The sequence below is a fragment of the Silurus meridionalis genome, chromosome 2 (genome assembly GCF_014805685.1).
Source record: "Silurus meridionalis isolate SWU-2019-XX chromosome 2, ASM1480568v1, whole genome shotgun sequence".
Lineage (NCBI taxonomy): Eukaryota > Metazoa > Chordata > Actinopteri > Siluriformes > Siluridae > Silurus > Silurus meridionalis.
In genome coordinates this window covers 30,366,530-30,385,037 of record NC_060885.1, presented here as the reverse complement: position 1 = coordinate 30,385,037, position 18,508 = coordinate 30,366,530, and the positions used below count along the sequence as shown (strand labels likewise).

General features: G+C 40.7%; 1 protein-coding gene across 1 annotated transcript; it reads left to right on the top strand.

Moving 5' to 3' along the window:
- Positions 1-771: 771 nt before the first annotated feature.
- On the top strand, positions 772-18,196 carry maco1b (macoilin 1b). The gene is made up of 11 exons (XM_046873981.1): positions 772-1,253; positions 6,101-6,242; positions 6,377-6,503; positions 9,946-10,069; positions 11,871-12,049; positions 12,800-13,358; positions 13,703-13,861; positions 14,037-14,210; positions 15,300-15,420; positions 15,533-15,707; positions 15,986-18,196. Exons 1-11 carry the CDS (start codon positions 1,174-1,176, stop codon positions 16,186-16,188), a joined length of 2,043 nt encoding a protein of 680 aa, XP_046729937.1. The 5' UTR covers positions 772-1,173; the 3' UTR covers positions 16,189-18,196.
- The last annotated feature ends 312 nt before the right edge of the window (positions 18,197-18,508 follow it).

Below are 18,508 nucleotides of genomic sequence, written 5' to 3'. Positions count from 1 at the left end.
TTCTCAAAATGAAATTTTATATATTATTTTATTTATCACAAATGTAAGCGGGTGGAATTTTAAAGAAGGGACTTACTCCAGCAATAAGGTGGGTTCTTGTGCCTTTAATGCTCGGACCCTGAATTATATGTTCTGCTTACATTGAACACCCTGTAGTTCATTCTTTTAATATCTAAATATGTAATGTCTTGTTAAATTTCAAGTTTCAAGTTTATTTGTCATATGTACAGCTGTCAGTGACAGTTTGTACAATTAAATTGTTAAGTGAGGAAATAACTAAATAATAGTAAGAATAGTAATAGTATTAGTAATAATAGTAATAGTGATGCATAAGAAAGTAATAATTATTTACCAGTGTGTGCAGAAGGTGTGTGTGTGTGTGTGTGTGTGTGTGTGTGTATGTATTTATTAGATTATGCCAGATGATATATATATATATATATATATATATATATATATATATATATATATATATAAAATTAATATATATTAAAAATATATAAGATGGAAGTGTGTGTGTATATATATATATATATATATATATATATATATATATATATATATATATATATATATATATATATATATATATATATAGACAGGTTTTCTTGGGGAGTAGCGTAGAGACCACGCCCCCATGTCACTTTCATTGGACATCCCTAGCCAAGACCCGCCTACGCAGCTATCTGATTGGCTGGGTGTCACAACCTGATTTGTCCACAAAGGAAAAGATTGGTGGAGTGGTGGAAAAAAGGGTTGTCTCAAAGAATGGAATATATCTGTGTGCTGTTTTTTTCTGATCCCTTGACAAAACAAGGCGCTGCTGATATTGGGTCAGAGCGACGCAGCTGGCTATAGCGATCAATCAGTTAATCGATCGATGTGATTGGTTGGCGCGGCTGTACGTCAAGCGGTTTACGCGTGGCTGTGAGGACAGAGAAGAGAGGAGAGAGGAGGGAGGAGGAGGGTCTTTCAGTGAGGCTTTTTATTTATTTCTTTGTTTCGAGTGCGGGGAAGAAAAAAAAATAACAATAATAGGAGCGGTAGCTAGCTAGCTAACCCTAGCTAGCTGTATTCACATTAGAGGGACTTCAATGTTGTTCCGCTGGAGCGAAGCGACAAACTGGACCTTATTCCGCTAGGTATTGCAACGCCGAAGAGAAGGGAAGGAGGATGAAGCGGCGCAATGCGGACTGCAGCAAACTCCGGCGGCCGTTAAAACGGAACCGAATCACCGAGGGCATATACGGCAGGTAGACTAACCCCTGGACCGCCCTTACTGCTTTTTTTAATTCCAGCATTCCGGCCTGTGGTGTTGTTTCTACCCGACATTGCTGGCCCTATGGGTTCCGTTTAACCTCACACTACCTTGCTAACGCTGTTTGGCTAAGTCATTTTCAGCCACCGTCTAGCTAGCTAGCGTTACACCAACCTTGCACCTATATTCCGACAAAGTCCCGCCTTCTTGCACGCGATTGGCTAGTACCGTGCGGCTTTCCGGGAAACTATTGGATACGCGTCTGGGCGCACAGATTTGTACCCATTCAGAGACGTTCCTGATGGGCAGTGCCAATGTGGATGCGTTAACAAAACACATTCCGAGTTAGCTAGCTAATTGAATTAGATCCTGGACTGGTAGGCAGGGCCAGGCCTTCATTCCTCATCCTCGATGGTCTCACAAAGTGGAGGCAGATTATTACATATCGAACTGAAATATTTATGTACAGGATTAAAGAGAGGAAGGGATCCCTGAGGGCTCCATGTTAAATAGTGGTCCCTATTGAGTGCACTACAGTGAGCAGAAATCACACACACACACACACACACTTGAACTCACACTTACGATCCTGAAGACATGATTACTTTCCAATGCTGTCAAAGTTCTTTTAGATATTATTGACTATAAATGTTAAAAAGTATGAGGAGGAGGAAGATACCAAGAGGTTTTCTACTAGGAAGTTGTTCATTCTTTAGCAGCTCTATTAGTGCATTACACCAATCCCCCTGAATCAGTGGGTTTTCCACTAAAATGTTTATACACCTATTTCTAGTAATAGAAAAGGATGAGGTTTCTCATTTGAAGGTCACCTTCTAGGCTAGAATGTAATCAAGATCGAGAGGGAACAGGTTTCATTTAACTCTACCTGCAGTTTTAGTCAAATCAACAGGAGGGGGTTTCGATCATGGAGTTGCACGAGTTCTGCGTGTGAAAGTTCCGACTGTGAAAAATGCGTCTAAAAATATAGTGGTATGAACGGACTTCATCGTCGAGAACAGTTTGTGAAAACCGTCCATCAATTTAAGAATATAAAAAGAAAGAAAAAGTTAAAACAAACCCAAATACTTAGACAAATAAAACTAATCATTTACCTGGTAACTGAAATGGGGGTGTGGAAGTTGAGGATTTGTCTGTCTGTCTTGTTTGTCTGTCTGACTGTCTGTCTAACTTTGTTCCTGTGTGTCTGTCTGTCTCTGTCTGCCTGACTTAACAAAAATCGTCTCTAGTAAAAGATATAGATTTAGCTTATAATTAATATTAATATATTGTATTAAATATTTTTTCATCATGTCAAATAAATTTCGCGTTTGTTCTCCAGGATTCAACCTGAACTTTCATGTCAAGTAAAATAACTTCCCCATGTACCTTTTTAGTCTTTACCCTGATCATTTATTTCCTCCCAGCTGTCTGTTCTACCTGACCTTTTATGGCGTTTTGTAGGCGTCGCCGCATGCAAATGAGTTGCGTCGGGAAAGGGGCGTGCACTGTCCGGGTGATCGACATGCCGACGCAAGTACGAAGAAAATTTCGGGAAAGTTGAAAATCAATCGGGCGAACAGGAAAACAGAACTTCGCATTAAATTGTGTAGGGTGAGCAATAAACGAAGCATCATCTCGTGTTCGTTAAGCCTCCAGAAGCACAGCGACTCTGCAATTTTTATTTGTTTAATTTTTTCCTGAAACGCAGCAGATTCTTTTCTGAAAGTTCGTTTATTGTGACTGAACGTGGAAACCTGGACGAGGCAACGACCCAAGACACAAGCTCGGTTTTTGCCAACAGGACGGGGAATATATTAAATTTATAACAGATTATTTTAAATAGATAACAAATTAATATTGGTCAAAAAAATGCGTTCAGATTATTTTTAATAAAAATAATGTAAACCTCGCTTCGGTTCAAGTTTCGCGACGACGTTACTGAGATGTGTATAAAGTGTATTGTAGTGTTGATATAAATAATTTTTTAATCTGCATGAATAACATGTGCTGTATCGGGGATTTCATTGTCCTCATTGAAAATGTGACAAAGAAGCATCATTGTAGTGTGTGTGTGTGTGTGTGTGTGTGTGTGGCATGGGGCGCCTCTTGATTGCTTCCTTTTTTCATTACTACATTTAACGTCTTTCAGCTGATTTACTCCGAGTCGTTGTGTTTCCTCGGTGTTTGAGTGTTTAGTCGGGGCGCAGTTCATTTCTCAGTCCGGCGCGTTTTCCTTAAAATCCTGCACAATCTGCACTGCACGATTCTTAATTTTACCGCTACTTTCGTTCACCGGACCACTGAGACAATCTGTACATGTTATAAATCCTTACAGTATGAAGAGTCGAATGGAATGAGAGCGAGATTCGAGCGACAGACGCAACTCTTTCACCTCATACAGTCACCTGGTTACTTGAATATTTAGTGAATGATATTTCACCATTGTTCCTTTCTTAACTGCACGTACGTGTTTTCTAGTTTACTCCCAGCTTTCGGACGTTTCCCCCACCACCACCCTGTATATTCACCTGGATCATGTAGTAAAACGAGACTGTGTTTAAGGAAATTTGTGAAACTTTTTGAAGCCACTCTAAATCATGGATTGTAATCCATTGTCTTTTATTTATTTATTTTTATTATATGATTTTAGTCTCAATACCTAGAACCCGTATTCCTTACATCTTTACGTTGAATGCCAGTGGAAATGTATCTGATGTACGTATCACCTCAGGGTTAGCATGTTACTAATAAAAGACAGCCGAGGAGGCAGCCATGGTTGGTGGTGTTTGTTTTATTTATTTATTTATTAGGTCCCCCCCCCCACATTGCAGCTTAAACACAGAGATATAAAATCTGGTGAAATGAATCCATGTTGAATAGAGTTGCCATAGAAACCCGTCACCTTTTTGTTTGGTGGATTTACATGCAAAACTTTTACACACACACGCAGTTGCATTAAAATAATAGTGATCATAACTTTACCGCAGCCTGGCAGTTTGTGGAAACCACTTTAACATTAATAAATGCGGCATGCAAAACACACACACACACACACACACCCTCAAACGTAGATTATTCAGACAGGCCTTAGATAAAGAAGAAGTGAAATCGGGTGTTAAATATCAGGTGTTCAAAACCAAGAAGTGATGAGTGTCGGCTTGTTCTTTTCGTGTAATTCATATTGTTTTTGTGAATGTTTCAGAGACGCACAAACTCACTTTTTCTTTAAAAAAAAAATTTTTTTTTTTTCCTTTTTGTTTTCAAACCAGACACATTTCTTTTTCTGTGGGCGCACAAGGCATCGCGTCAGACTTTTAGTCTGGGAGCGAACCTGAGCAGTGTGTGACGGCTGACAAACAGCTACATAATATTTGCCTTCAGATCTGCTCGATAGAAAGCAGCTGCAATCCCAGCTACAAATAGACGAGCAATAATCATAATAATACACAAGTATGCCATCTTTCTGGCTCCACAAGTCACCTTCTAACACCGCCTGGAGCGTACTGGCATATACACACACACACCCACACAGTATAGTGTGGGATTTAGACCTGCACCTGCACTGTTTGTGGAAATAAAACACGACACAGCATGTTGTTAAACGAATGTAATCACCAGCGCGACGGAGCGAAGTTCCTCCCGTCACCTTGATACAAACTCGATTATTTAGATATTGAAGCGTTTTATTTATTTTTTACCACACAGCAGGGGGTCAGCGAGAAGCAACACCTTTTAGTTATTAAAGAAAAGAGAGAAAAAGGTTTTACTTGTAATATATTAGGGCTGCTGCTATCGATTATTTTAGTAATCGAGTGTTTTAGCGATTGTTCCATCGATTAATTGAGTAATCAGATAAGAAGTACTTTTTTTTTTTTTTAGTAAAAAACAATAATAAATGTACAAGAGACGCATCAAAATTGCAAAAATCGTAAAAATCTATTTCGGATTACTCTCATATTTAAAAAAAACCCAAACTTTGGAAACTTTGTCATTTTCTGAATCTTCTCCTCTCTGTTTTCTGCCCAGAGTTACCTGTCCAGAGCGCTCCAGAGTTCAGCGGGCAGCGCATCAGTAATAATAAGCCGTGGGGAAACACAAAGCTCCGTGTGTGGTTAAATGGCATTAAGGCATCGAGACAAATCATTTATTCGAATTACTCGAGGAATCGTTTCAACCCTATAATATATACAATAGAGCTCAGTGAAATCCTTTTCTAGCACATCCCAGCAGAAACTAGGGTCACGGTGCAGGGCTATCCATGATAGAGCAGAGAGGGTGAAGGGCCTTGCTAAAGGGCCCAGCATTTCAGGGTGTCGGTGCATAAACCCTGACCTTCCGATCAAAAAAAAAAAAAAGTTGTATCATTTTAAAGTTACATTTACATCAATTACCGTTGCCTTGTTTATAACTTTTTGTGGTTGGGATTTGTGTCTTCTCACACTTAGATCACTCTGGAGCAATGTTCTTATTAGTTTACACTGTGTTACAGCATCAAAGGGGTTAAACGAACAACAGATCAATTAAGATTAAAGTGTAATGTCGGCACAAAAGTGAAATCCGACTGGCTTCCAGGTGGAGCACTGTTTTCCATCCTACACATTCTGTGTGCTTTCAGAACCTCACGGTTGATCTATCGAATTGTGTGGTCAGGATAACCAATCAGAATTGAGCATTATGACTAGCCCTGCCCCTTTATGTATGTTGGTGTAGTAAGCAGGCAGAACTTCTCATCTTCTGTTTTAATGCCAAAGGTTCATCACTTAATTACAATTATTAATCTCCTACATTAATTAAATTACAGAATGACTCTAATGATGTGGTGTGTGTGTCTGTGTCTCTCAGCACCTTCCTGTACCTGAAGTTCCTGGTGGTTTGGGCGCTGGTGCTGTTGGCCGACTTTGTGCTGGAGTTCCGGTTTGAGTACCTCTGGCCCTTTTGGCTGTTCATCCGGAGCGTGTACGACTCCTTCAGATATCAGGGCCTGGTGAGCATCTCTCCTCTATGTGATGTTTTATTTAAGTTGCATAAAAAGCCCTGATTTGTCTTGCGGTCTTTAAACAAATCGTCTGTGCAATATTGTGAAGTAAAAAGACCTGTACGCTCTGTCGTTTCTTTCAGGCTTTCTCAGTGTTCTTTGTGTGTGTGGCGTTTACATCCGACATCATCTGCCTGCTCTTCATCCCTGTGCAGTGGCTGTTTTTTGCCGCCAGCACATACGTGTGGGTGCAGTATGTCTGGCACACAGGTAACACCAACAGAACTGTCTTTGATCCTGACATCATTTCACACAGAGTTACTGCATAATGCTGCATTATTTCATGCGATATGGAGACGTACACGTACATTTCAGCAGCTAAAATCTGTAAAAAAAAATATAAAAAATAAATTAAAAGCTCTGGGGCATTTATTTTTGTCAGGGTCCCTTTTTTGCTCAACTTTTAGATTTATTTGTTTGTTTATTTATTTATTTATTTATTTATTTATATAAATTTTTGGCCATATTTAAACCACACAAATAGAAAAGCAATATTTGACTGTATAAGACGTCCTCTGTCTCTCTCACTTGCGCACACACACGTTTAGTTTATTGTCCAGTTTATCCAGCGAGGCAGTGAGTAGTGTTATTTTTGTACCACCAACAGTAAAGCTGTGAATGAAAGATAATTAAAAGCAGACGATTCAGATAAACGATGGCATGGAAGAGTTGCGTGGGTAATGGGTTTCCACATTGCGGAAAAGTGGAATTCAGCTCAATAGTGTGCGAAAAGCTTTGCCATCTGCCGGGCGTAACTCCTAGCATGCGGAGAAGAAACGCTTCCGAACGAATTGATTAGCAGCTAAAAATAGCTTTTTCACTGACAACGAGAAGTTGACGAAAAAAACATGGTGGGAAAGAGGGAGAATGGAGGGATGTGGACAGGGTCAAGGGAGAGAGAAGAGATGGAGGGAGGGAGGGAGGGAGGGAGGGAGGGAGAGAGAGAGAGAGAGAGAGAGAGAGAGGTAATGGGAAAAGTAAGAGAACAAATGGAGAGAGAAAGGGATGGGATTATAGAACAAAAAGAAGAGCACAGCATGGACAGGTGAAAAGGGAGTGATAAAACCAGAAAGATTCCCAAAGAAAGAGAGATGGAATGGAAGAATGTGAGAGAGAGAGAGAGAGAGAGAGAGCGAGAGAGAGAGAGAGAGAGAGAGAGAGAGAGAGAGAGAGAGAGAGATGAGATGAGATGAGATAGTAGAATAAAAGAAAACAGAGGAAGATGGACCGATTTAAGAGGGAGCAATGGAAAGAGAATAATTTCCAGAGAGGAAATAGAGACAGTGAGAGATTGAATGGAAGAATGAGAGAGAGATAAGAGAAAGATAGACAGACAAATAGAGAGAGAGAGAGAGGGGGAGTGTGTGTGAGTGACTGAATGGTTGAATAAGAAAGCGAGAACAGGGAGATACAGACAAAGGGAGAGACAGTGAGAAATGGTATGTTAGCATGAGAAAGAGAGAGAGGTGGCATGGAAGAGAGGAAAAGTGAGTCAACGAAAGATGGCCAGAGTAATGGGAGAGTGGAGACAGACATGGACTGGGGGGACAGTAAGAGATGGACAGGGTAGATCTCTCATTGACCCCTATTTCTACTGCCTTTCTTCCACCCTCTCCATCTACTCTGTCCATCTTTTGCTGCCCCCTTTCTGTCTCTCTTTTGCTCTGTCTTCCTCTACTTTGTTCATCTCTTTGGCCCCTTTTTCTCTCTTAGTCTCTCTGTCCCTCTTCCACTCTCTGCCTCTACTCTGTCCATCTTTAGCCCACTCTTTCTCCTGCGTCTCTTTTCTATCTGTCAGTCTATCTTTCACACGCTCCTTTTACGCTCTCCATCTTTAGCACCTCTGTGTCTCTTCTCTCTGACTGTGAGGGAGAGACAGAAGAAAGGCAGAGAGACACATGGTGTAGGGAGAGAGTGGGAGAGAGACCAGACATACAGAGACATATTTTTGTTATCAAATATTTCTTAATTTTTAATTACTATTTAATTTAATTATTTGTTTTTCCGGTGCAACATTTCCTGCTTTATTGAATTAAGTACACATTTGTTCCTTATTATAATGTGTATATATATATACTGTATATAGTGATTAATCTGTAGAGAGACTTACAAAATCTGTCCAACCTGCTGTGTTTCTAAAACCCCAAAGCAGTACAAATTTAGTAGTTGACACCTAAAAATGGAAATTTAGTTTGTTGCCATGACATCTTCATATATATATATATATATATATATATATATATATATATATATATATATATATATATATTATATAGAATGTGAGCAGTATACGACTTGCTGATAATTGTGCTTAACAGTGGAGGAATAATTGAACCCAACACACAATGCAGATCATATCCAATCAGTCCAAGTGTGTTTGACACTCATCTCTGTGTTCGGATGAATAGAAAGTGAACGCCGGTTATTAGAAAGCTGCGCCCGGGCCTGTTCATGGCTCAGGCGTGTCATGTTAATGAGTGCCAGGAAACAGAAAGTGCAGAGGAATCAAAAGAAAGCAAAGCACTGGTGCGGACGTTTCCGTATCAGTTCACTCAAGCTTTTTACTGCATGCGTCCAAGTGCAGTTTCTTGTTTGTGTGGCATACACAGTCTAAAAGAGACACAGACAGAGAGAATGAAACATACAGACAGTGGAAGAGAGAGATGGAGATAAGAAGTGAGAGAGAGACAGACATTAAAAGGGGAAGAGGAAAAACAGAGAGGAACAGACAGATTTACAAGTAGGGAGAGATATGTAGCCAGAGAAAGAGAGAGAGGGAGAGAGGTCATCAGAGAGAAAAAGACACAGACCGGAACAGACAAAGAGACCAGTTTGATGGTAGAGACAGATATGCTGCCAGAAAGAGAAAGGCAGAGACATTACAGATTTAAAGGTAGACAGTAACAGACAAAAATTGACAGATTTAAAGGTAGACAGAGACAGGAACAGACGGAGTCATACAGATTTAAAAGGTGGAGAGAGAGACGGAGACATACAGATTTAAAAGGTAGAGAGGAGCATTTACAGAGACATACAGATTTAAAGGTAGTAAGACCGAGACAGGAACAGATGGAGAGACAGATGGATTTAAAAATGTAAGAAATTGAAGACGCAATAAAACAACTATAATGACACGCTGTTCAGCTTTACCATGAAACTCTTTAATCCCAAAACCCTGAGTCGGGGCTTTAAGGCGTGTTTGAAATTAAACAGTCAGTGTAAACATGGCGACACTGGTAATCTAACACCACGTATGTTTTAATGGCTCAGCCGAAAAAGAATCTCATGAATGAGGCGGCAGATCCGTGGTTCTGGAGAACATTTTGGGTGTGGGTATAATTCTGCACTCGGTAACGATATTCCAATTAAAGCCAACGGCTCTCAGCTGAGAGAAACAGACCTGGTAATTAGTGTCAGTGTGACAAAACTGCACTTCATCAAGATTGTCTTTCCTATACAAAACGCACAAAACCGAGGAACTTTTCATGTTCTAAAATGGACTTGTCATTATCTTCTGTTATTATCTTATTAAAAAAAACAGTACTAAAAATGTTTTGTTGTTGCCTATACATTGTTAATTGAGGTGTTTCTGCTGTTATGGAGTAGATTAGAGAACGCAAAGTTTATATATCCTGTCTTTTCCTGTGTACAGAAAGAGGGGTCTGCCTCCCCACCGTGTCTCTGTGGATCCTCTTTGTTTATATCGAGGCGGCGATACGATTCAAAGATCTAAAGGACTTCCATGTGGATCTGTGTCGTCCCTTCGCTGCACACTGGTAAGAAATCGGTCTGAGAGTGCACACATCGTTTCTGCTTTTAAAGGTGACTTCACTACACTGTCTCTTGACATCCGTGTCATCCCGCTGCAATCGGAAGGTGCTGTAATTTTAGAGGAATGTCTCACCAGATAGCAAAGACAAAGCGCAGGCAGATGGGAACATGATTCACACCCAAGTGGAAGGTGGGGCTTGAATCTGGCAGCACATAATAACCAGTAGCTTTTTCGTCACACCTTCTAACGCTAAGGTCCAAAGGGAGGGTGGCGCTTAATCTCATCCAATGACTACTTTAAGCCCAACCCATGTTACCCACTGCACAACCAGGCTGATGCATCCTCCATCCACTGAACCTTTGGCTCTGCCCCAGTAGGAGGAACTGGATCAGGTCTGACTCCGGCTCTATGGAATTTTTGTTATTTACACATGGTCTATTTTGGATGCTACCTAAACATACCCTCGTACACCTTTACACATGTGATGCTGTATGCTTTTCAGTGTACATTGTTTTTCTGCCATTTGACCCACACATGAGGTTTGTCTTGTCACGATCACCGGATTCAGTCTCGTGCACCTATTCATGCATAGAATACCATGTTTGGTGTGCGAAGAATGTCTTCGATCTGATAAACATCCTTTTAAACCAGTCAGAAATCCGTGTCAGAAAGTGACATGTCAAGCTCATGGGGTGGTGGACGAAGTGCACACGCCATGTACTTGAGTTAAAGAGATACACAAGGTAAAATATTACTCCAGTAAAAAAAAAAAAAAAAAGGTACAAAGTTTTTTGCCTTCAAATGCAACTAAGTATCCAAAGTACTGATATATTACCAATATAATGTTCCTTTTAGCATTTTTGTCACAAGACACTTTGCTTAATCAACTCTGTTAAAGTGAAAAGACTGTTACTCCCAACACAACGATCTATTCATAGAATGATATTTATGAGTCAAATAGTGATTGATATCTATTTCAATTATCAAAACCTTTTAAACTACTTCAAAGAAATTGTGCACATAAGGCCACGGGTGCTGTCGCTATTTAGAATCAGGAGTTTCTTCCATCATTTATTCCTCTCTAAATGTTCTGCTTGCCTGTTGGACTGACGATGAACTGTATGTCGGTGAAAAAGTAGCTACACCAAGCGGCAATCAAAACGGAGCACGCGCTCGACCCTGATTGGTTGCTTGTTGTGGCTTTATCCACTCATAAATAAAAAGAAACGTCTGATTTTGCAGAATGCAGTTGAGATTATTTGACTAGGAAATGTAGCAAAGTTAAAGTCTCGCCAAATGGAAATACTGCGGTAAAGTACAGATCTGCGAAAAAGATACTTAAGTACAGTAACAAATTATATTTACTTCATTACAGTCCACCACTGACCACGAGTCAGGAAAATGAGCCTCTTATTCTCCAATGTCAGAGGAAGAGAAACACATTTTTCAACAGCCCTTTAGTGTGGAAAGTCCAGAGTAGTACCTTGAATTCCAACAACTCACTAAAGAACTGAAACTGCGATAAATGATAACAGCCTTTTTGGGGGGCATTGAGTATCGGTTGTAATTTTTTTTTTGTAGTTTTAATGTGTTCTAAAGACAAATACACAGAATTTACACTTGGCCTCATTTGAAAACTCATTGTAACAAAATGTATTCAAATGATATCATTTGGAATCATGTTTTGAAGGCCAGATCTGATGGTTCTATGTGTATAGATAAAGTTTGAGTGTAAGTCAGCAACCGTACAAGCTTCCTCATGATTTGTGAAGATGTCTCATTGTTTTTAATCCATCTCCGTGCAGTATCGGATACCCGGTGGTGACGCTGGGATTCGGCTTTAAGAGCTACGTGAGCTACAAGATGCGTCTGCGCAAGCAGAAGGAGGTGCAAAAGGAGAACGAGTTCTACATGCAGCTCCTCCAGCAGGCCCTGCCGCCAGAACAGCAAATGCTGCAGAAACAAGAGCGAGAGGCGGAAGAGGGTAAGGGATAGAGCAAGTGATGTGATTTGGTATATACATTTGCAGCTCTGGACATGCAGTGTCTAAAACATTTTGAGTTCCCCAAGGACACCTGAACCTAATGTGTGAGCAGGGAAACTGTGCTGGACCCTGACTCTTCAGTAGTGCTGCACTCTGGTGGTGTTTATATTCAGACGTAGTCTGAACGGATGCATAAACCAACATCAAGCATATTAATCAGCCCTTCTTTTTTTTTTTTGATGAATGATCGTGTTTTTGTTGAACTCGGTCTTGAAATTGAGCCATAAACGGCAGTTGTTGTTTTTTTTATAATGACAAATGGGAAGAGGAAGTTAAAGTGGCTTGTATCTGTCTCCTCTTCCTCATTTTTCCTGTAGTGCTTTAAATGTTACAAGTTGTCACAAAGAGGCTTTACACAAATCCGGATGTAGATTTAGGCTAGGAAGCCACAGGTGACTGCTGAGGGAAAACACCCTGAAAGTCATGAGGAAGAAATGTTAAACAAGACCATAAGAAAGGGAACCTGTCCTCTGCAGTAAGACAGGGTGCAGGGAATTATGAGTTAGGTGGAGAATAGAAAAGGCTCAGTTTTTATTGTTATAAGGAATTTATTATTATTTTTTTTTTATAAGAAATATGTGATGCACTGTAATGCAGTGTGTACAGCAGAATTGTTTTTGTTTTTTTTTTAATTCTTTTTTACTTTGTCAGACGCAATTTTAAATGTAATCTCTGCTCTCACCGGAACAGCAGCGAAAAGTGCACAGGACGCCGAATCAGCCCCTGCAACTCAGAACGGCTCTGCCGGTGGCAAGAAGCCTGCATCGAATACTTTACCCGAACTGGAGTATCGCGAGAAAGAGCGAGGCAAGGCCGAGTCTAAAAAACAACACAATCAGAACCAGAACCATCACAGCAGCATCCTGCCTGTAGTGGACTATAATAAAGCACAGGAGCTGGAGTACATGGAGAATAATGTGAACAGCAAGAGACTGAGCAGCTCTGAGCTGCTGGGCAGCACCGAGAACCTGCTTCTGAAGGAGGACAACTCTTCATCGTCATGCTCGTCCTCTTCCTCGAATTCCACCTACTCGAAAAATCACAAAAACACCAGCACTGGGGGTGGTGGTAACTCGTCGCCTCGCGGCCACGGGACTGCAAATGGCAGCGTGCCCTCCTCGACAGGACCTTCTTCATCCTCGGGGAAGGGCGAGAAGAAGCAGAAGTGTGGAGGCAAAGGCGGGCATAGAGATCCAACAGATAACTGCATCCCCAATAACCAGCTCGGCAAGCCTGAGGCCCTGGTCAGGTAAAACACACGAGCAGTCGCGTCCAGAATGATTATTCAGACCTTTCCAATTAAACAGCAGCTGGGAGTAAATGCAGTAGGGTTCAAATATATATTGCATATGTGAAAACCTATTCAGGGCATTTCTAAATGGGGATTTACCCACCATGGAAAAGGCCGCTGATTGGTTAGAATTAAGAAGTTAACCAAGATGTGTGTTTTTTACTTTATTGTTGAAATTATTATTATTTTGACACAGTTACACAGTCATAATAATACTGTAATAAATTATTGTGCGCTTTGGACAGTTTTTTACTTTCCACTAAACTTCTGCTCATAATTTTTTTTCTGCTTCTTAACCCCAGGCTGGAGCAGGACGTGAAGAAGCTAAAAGCCGAGCTGCAGGCAAGCAGGCAGACAGAGCAAGAGCTGCGCAGCCAGCTGGGCTCTCTGGGCACGTCAGAACGCAGCGTACGCTCTGAACTCAGCCAGCTCCGTCAGGACAACGAGCTGCTGCAGAACAAGTGAGACAAGTATCATTAGGGCAGTGTGTGTGTGTGTGTGTGTGTGTGTGTGTGTGTGTGTGTGTGTGTGTGTGTGTGTGTGTGTGTGTGCGCGTGCGCGTGCGCGTGCGTGTGCAAGAATGTCGTATGGATTTATATAGCTGCATAACAATGTTCATTTGATATTTTTTTGCAGGCTCCATAATGCAGTGCAGGCAAAACAAAAGGATAAGCAGACGCTGGGGCAGCTGGAGAAGCGTCTGAAGGTGGAGCAAGAGGCACGAGCGGCTGCAGAGAGGCAGCTGGCAGAGGAGAAAAAGCGTAAGAAGCTGGAAGAAGCCAGAGCTGCTGCCCTCGCAGCTGCATCCAGGTACCTCTTGGGGGGCTGTTAATGTGCTATATGTATTTACTACTTTTACTACTAAAAAGGACTATTAATCAGGGTTCCTACGCATTTTGGAAAAGTATCAAAAAAGTCTTGAATTTAATTTGGGGGTGGGGGGGACACACTGTGTTTCCATATTATTGCCATATTCAGTTTTCTAAGAAATCAAATATTTTGTTCAAATAATGTTTTTTATTTTTATTATTATTTTTTTTTTTACAAATAAAACAGAGGCACTACACGAATCCATATACATTTGAAAACGGCATCTTACTGTGCACAAGCAAAACGTAAGATGCTTCGGCCTGGCATTCATTTACTTTTCGGCCCTTTGAAACATCACAGCAATGACTAGGAATGCGTCATTTTCGTGTTCATCCGCTTCGGAGAGCATTTTCTTGACTCAATGTGGATAAAAGACCAAAACAGAGTGGAAAAATATGCGTTTTAAAGCGAAAACGTATTAGTGTGGACACGGCAAATGTATTTTTTGTGGAGCTAGAAGCAGAATCTTAGCACTGCAAAAAGATTGGCGCTAAACTGGATCTGCACAGCTGTGATTAGTTGTTGCGTTGTAAGGCATGACGGTAAATCCCCCCGGATCGTACGACTAAACACTTTGAGCGCATCAGAGATTCTGTCTCTTAACATACATCAGTGATGTGTAACACGTTATAGTTTGAATTTAAGATCATTATTTCAGATGTTAAATATTGTCTTAAAAATCTCTAGGGAATATTCATATTTAAATGTATGGAATTTTTAAATGAAAAATATGTAGGAACCCTGAATTGATACTCTTTTCAGTCACAAACTTTACCATAGTCATTATTTCTAAATCAGTTCTATTCAATGCCGTTTCAAATAAACCAGTGCTCCTAAAACATACAGCAGTTCTGATTTTGGACTAGAGGTCAAGTCCAGAATTAATTGTGTGCCTGACTTCATTAATATATCCAAAACGATCCAGTCCATCTATTTCCGTGCAGTGCTGTTGGAAATGCCATCGCCCGGGCCACTGAAAAACTGCCCCTGTGTCTTATAGGACTTGTCTTTTTATTGTGTCTCTTGCAGGGGTGAATGTACAGAGTCTCTAAGGAGGAGGATCTCCGAGCTGGAGACGGAGTGTAAGAAACTCACACTGGACATTAAAGTCAAAGAGGACTTGATCTGTGAGCTCGAGCTCAAAGTCCAGGTGAGTAACATTAACACAGTGCACATAGATTGCAAAAACATGTGGCATTCGACCACAAATAAAACCTTGAAAACGACGATCAAGACTCATTTTAATGGTCTGTCCTTTTTAGGAGCTTCATAAATATAAAGAGAACGAGAAGGACACGGAGGTGTTGATGTCTGCGCTCTCAGCCATGCAGGATAAGACCCAGCATTTGGAGAACAGCTTGAGTGCAGAGACCAGAATCAAGTTGGACCTTTTCTCTGCACTCGGAGACGCCAAACGACAGCTGGAGATCGCACAAGGTCCGCAGTTTTTTAAAAATTGAATACATTTTTTTTTTTTAAATAGGGAAGCAGGGTTTCTTTGTTAGACCTATTTTAGGAATAAACCACCCTGGGCAAATAATACACAACGAGATGGCAAGATATTGGTACTGTATATCCCAAAGTGGTTTATTATCCTCTTCAACTGTAACAATTTTATTTTATTGAAGTTTTTTTTTTTTCTTTGGATCTTTGGATAGAGACACAGTGCGCTTTCTGATCCAGAACCCTAAAGATTCTTGTTCTCCCTCCTCCAGGTCAGATCCTGCAGAAAGATCAGGAGATAAAAGATCTGAAGCAGAAGATTGCTGAGGTGATGGCAGTCATGCCCAGCATTGGTTACTCAACGGATACCAGCAACATGAACCCAGTGACCCCTCACTACTCCTCCAAGTTTATGGACACTAGTCCATCTGGCCTGGACCCCAATGCATCTGTCTATCAGCCCCTGAAAAAATGAATGCCTGCACCAGCTCACCATACAATCCATCCATCCATTCATCTCGCTTTCCCTCTCTTTTCCTTTCTCTTTTTCTCTCCTTCTCGTGCTTTTTATCTTTATTTCAGTTTTCTATTTTGTTTTGTTTTTTTTCTTCACAGGTCCAGACCTGGCCCCTTAGGAATGTTTGGGGATTTTCTCTCTCTCTCTCTCTCTCTCTCTCTCTCTCTCTCTCTCTCTCTCTCTCTCTCTCTCGCTCTCTCTCTCTCTCTATCTCTCTCTCAATTTTTTTCTTGTTGTTTTTCTTCTACTACTATTTCTCACCTGGTCAGAAGGATGTCGTATTGTGTGACTGTATTTGTTGTAGTAAAAAAAAAAAAAAGAGACAAAAAAAAACTTTTAAGAGACATCACCCGCTGAGTAGGAATCTGCTGTTGTTGGAATATCTTTTTTTTTTTTCTTGTAATTGTCTAGAAACCTCACAGACGTTGGTGTGCATTTTGGGTTGTTTTCTTTTTCCATCTTTAGTGCAAAGAAAAAAAAATAAGGCTCTCACTTTATTTTTCCTGTACATTATTATCAGCCTTGAATTATTTTTTTTTTTAAGGAGGGGACAAGTTTTCAGATTTACAACTCTTTGGAATTTTATTTTTGGATAAAAGTATAATTCACTAAATCACTGCCCATTTACTATGCTAAAAGCATCTGGTCAAATTAGAACATGTGGACAAAGTGATAGAACTCATTCAATTTTCAATAAACTCCTGACCGCCAGATACCCCAGTGCCTTTAGACAGGACCACGTCGGTGAATCTGAAAGATTTTGTCCCCTGCTAAACTCGGATCCCTGTTTTTACGACCGTTTCCTTATCTGATCTGGAGCCATCGCCCCCCACAGCACCATCTCTCCAACTTTGAATTCGGATTCGGCCTTAAAATCTTGTTTACACCTGTTTATTTGGCCTGTGTTGCACTGTCAATTGAAACAATGTGTAAAGAGTAGTGTAGAAGGGGGATATATATAAAAAAAAAAAATCATTGCGTATATAATGTGCAGCATACACAGCAAGCCTGAGCATGTTCCAGATTATTCCGGATGATTCCACTAGCCAGGCAGGTGTGTATCTGTTCCAATTAAAATTTAGTCCAGTGCCAAGTAGCTAGGACTGTGATTTTGTTCTACAGTGATGTGCTGCACTACTGAAGCAGCGAACCGAACCGTCGAGTGTATTTTCTAGTTCAGTGTCTTGGTAGCGGAGAGCCGTTTTGGTGTTGCCACATGGTGGCGCTATTGTGCATAGGAAAGTATTTGGTTTTCAGTATTGCAGAGTTCACTCCCTGCTCTTAATGACGTGAGTGTTGAAAGCCAGCCTGCTGTCTTTCTCAAGACCCTTCGATTGACTTTTTGGTTTGCTTAGGGGTTGCCTTGTTTTGTTTTGTTTTTGGATTTAAAATAATGCACTTACTGAAGGATTTTATTTCTGGGATAATCGCAACATCAGTACCTGAACTACAGATGGAGCCCTTGTCCAGCTGTGATGAAATGATAACATGACAAGTGTGGTTTAACGTATTTTGAAAGGCGTCTTGGGAAAGAAAAGGCTTCTGATTTTTTGAATTTTGAAAGGAAGGAGAAAAAAGAAAAAGAAAAAAAAGCCCGTTGTTGGTATTGCTCTTTCAGTACTAAGATCGGGATGTCCCCGGTGAGTCCTCTGTGGTGTTCTAGTAATCAGCGATGGTTGTCATTGGTGATTTTGTTTTTGAGTGTGCGTTTGTGTTTAAATTATGGACAGTTTGTCCCTGAAGTGTTCTCGGATCGTTAACGTCCGCCGACGATCGATGTTAACTGGTCTGCAGACGCGAAAAAAAAAAATCTCAAGTGAAAAGAAGAAAGCACTTGTTTGAGTTCTTTGCCCGATGTCATCCCTCCCTTCTTCTTTTTCTTTCTTTCTATCTTTCTTCAGACCGTACTGTGGCTGCATTCTCACTCTGTGAGGTTTTCAAGGAATAAAAGTTTTTTTTCCTGGCATCTCCGAGGTCTTCGTGTCGTCTGCTCTGTATCATTGAGAAGGATGGAAGATTCAATTGGTAGCTTTTTCGGTCCGGTCTTTAAACAAGGTCAAAGTACTGCAATCTAACCATTAGATGGTGGGGAAGAAAACTAAATATCAGTCTAACTTCTGGCTTTATTCAGGAAGTTAAATGAGAGCAATCTCTTAATTACACAGCTCTTCACCTGACCAGGGCTGAGTTTCTCCAAACACACCTCAAGCACTTTAAGTGGTAGAACGAGCAGCATTTTGAACATGCGTATGCTTTTAAGACATATGTCGTGAATTAT

Bases quoted from the DNA above. Each gene is read 5' to 3' on its own strand.
- maco1b (XM_046873981.1), top strand. From the start codon at position 1,174: ATGAAGCGGCGCAATGCGGACTGCAGCAAACTCCGGCGGCCGTTAAAA. The intron at 6,243-6,376 runs GTGAGCATCTCT...CGTTTCTTTCAG, and splicing joins CCTTCAGATATCAGGGCCTG to GCTTTCTCAGTGTTCTTTGT. The intron at 15,708-15,985 runs GTCCGCAGTTTT...TCCCTCCTCCAG, and splicing joins ACAGCTGGAGATCGCACAAG to GTCAGATCCTGCAGAAAGAT.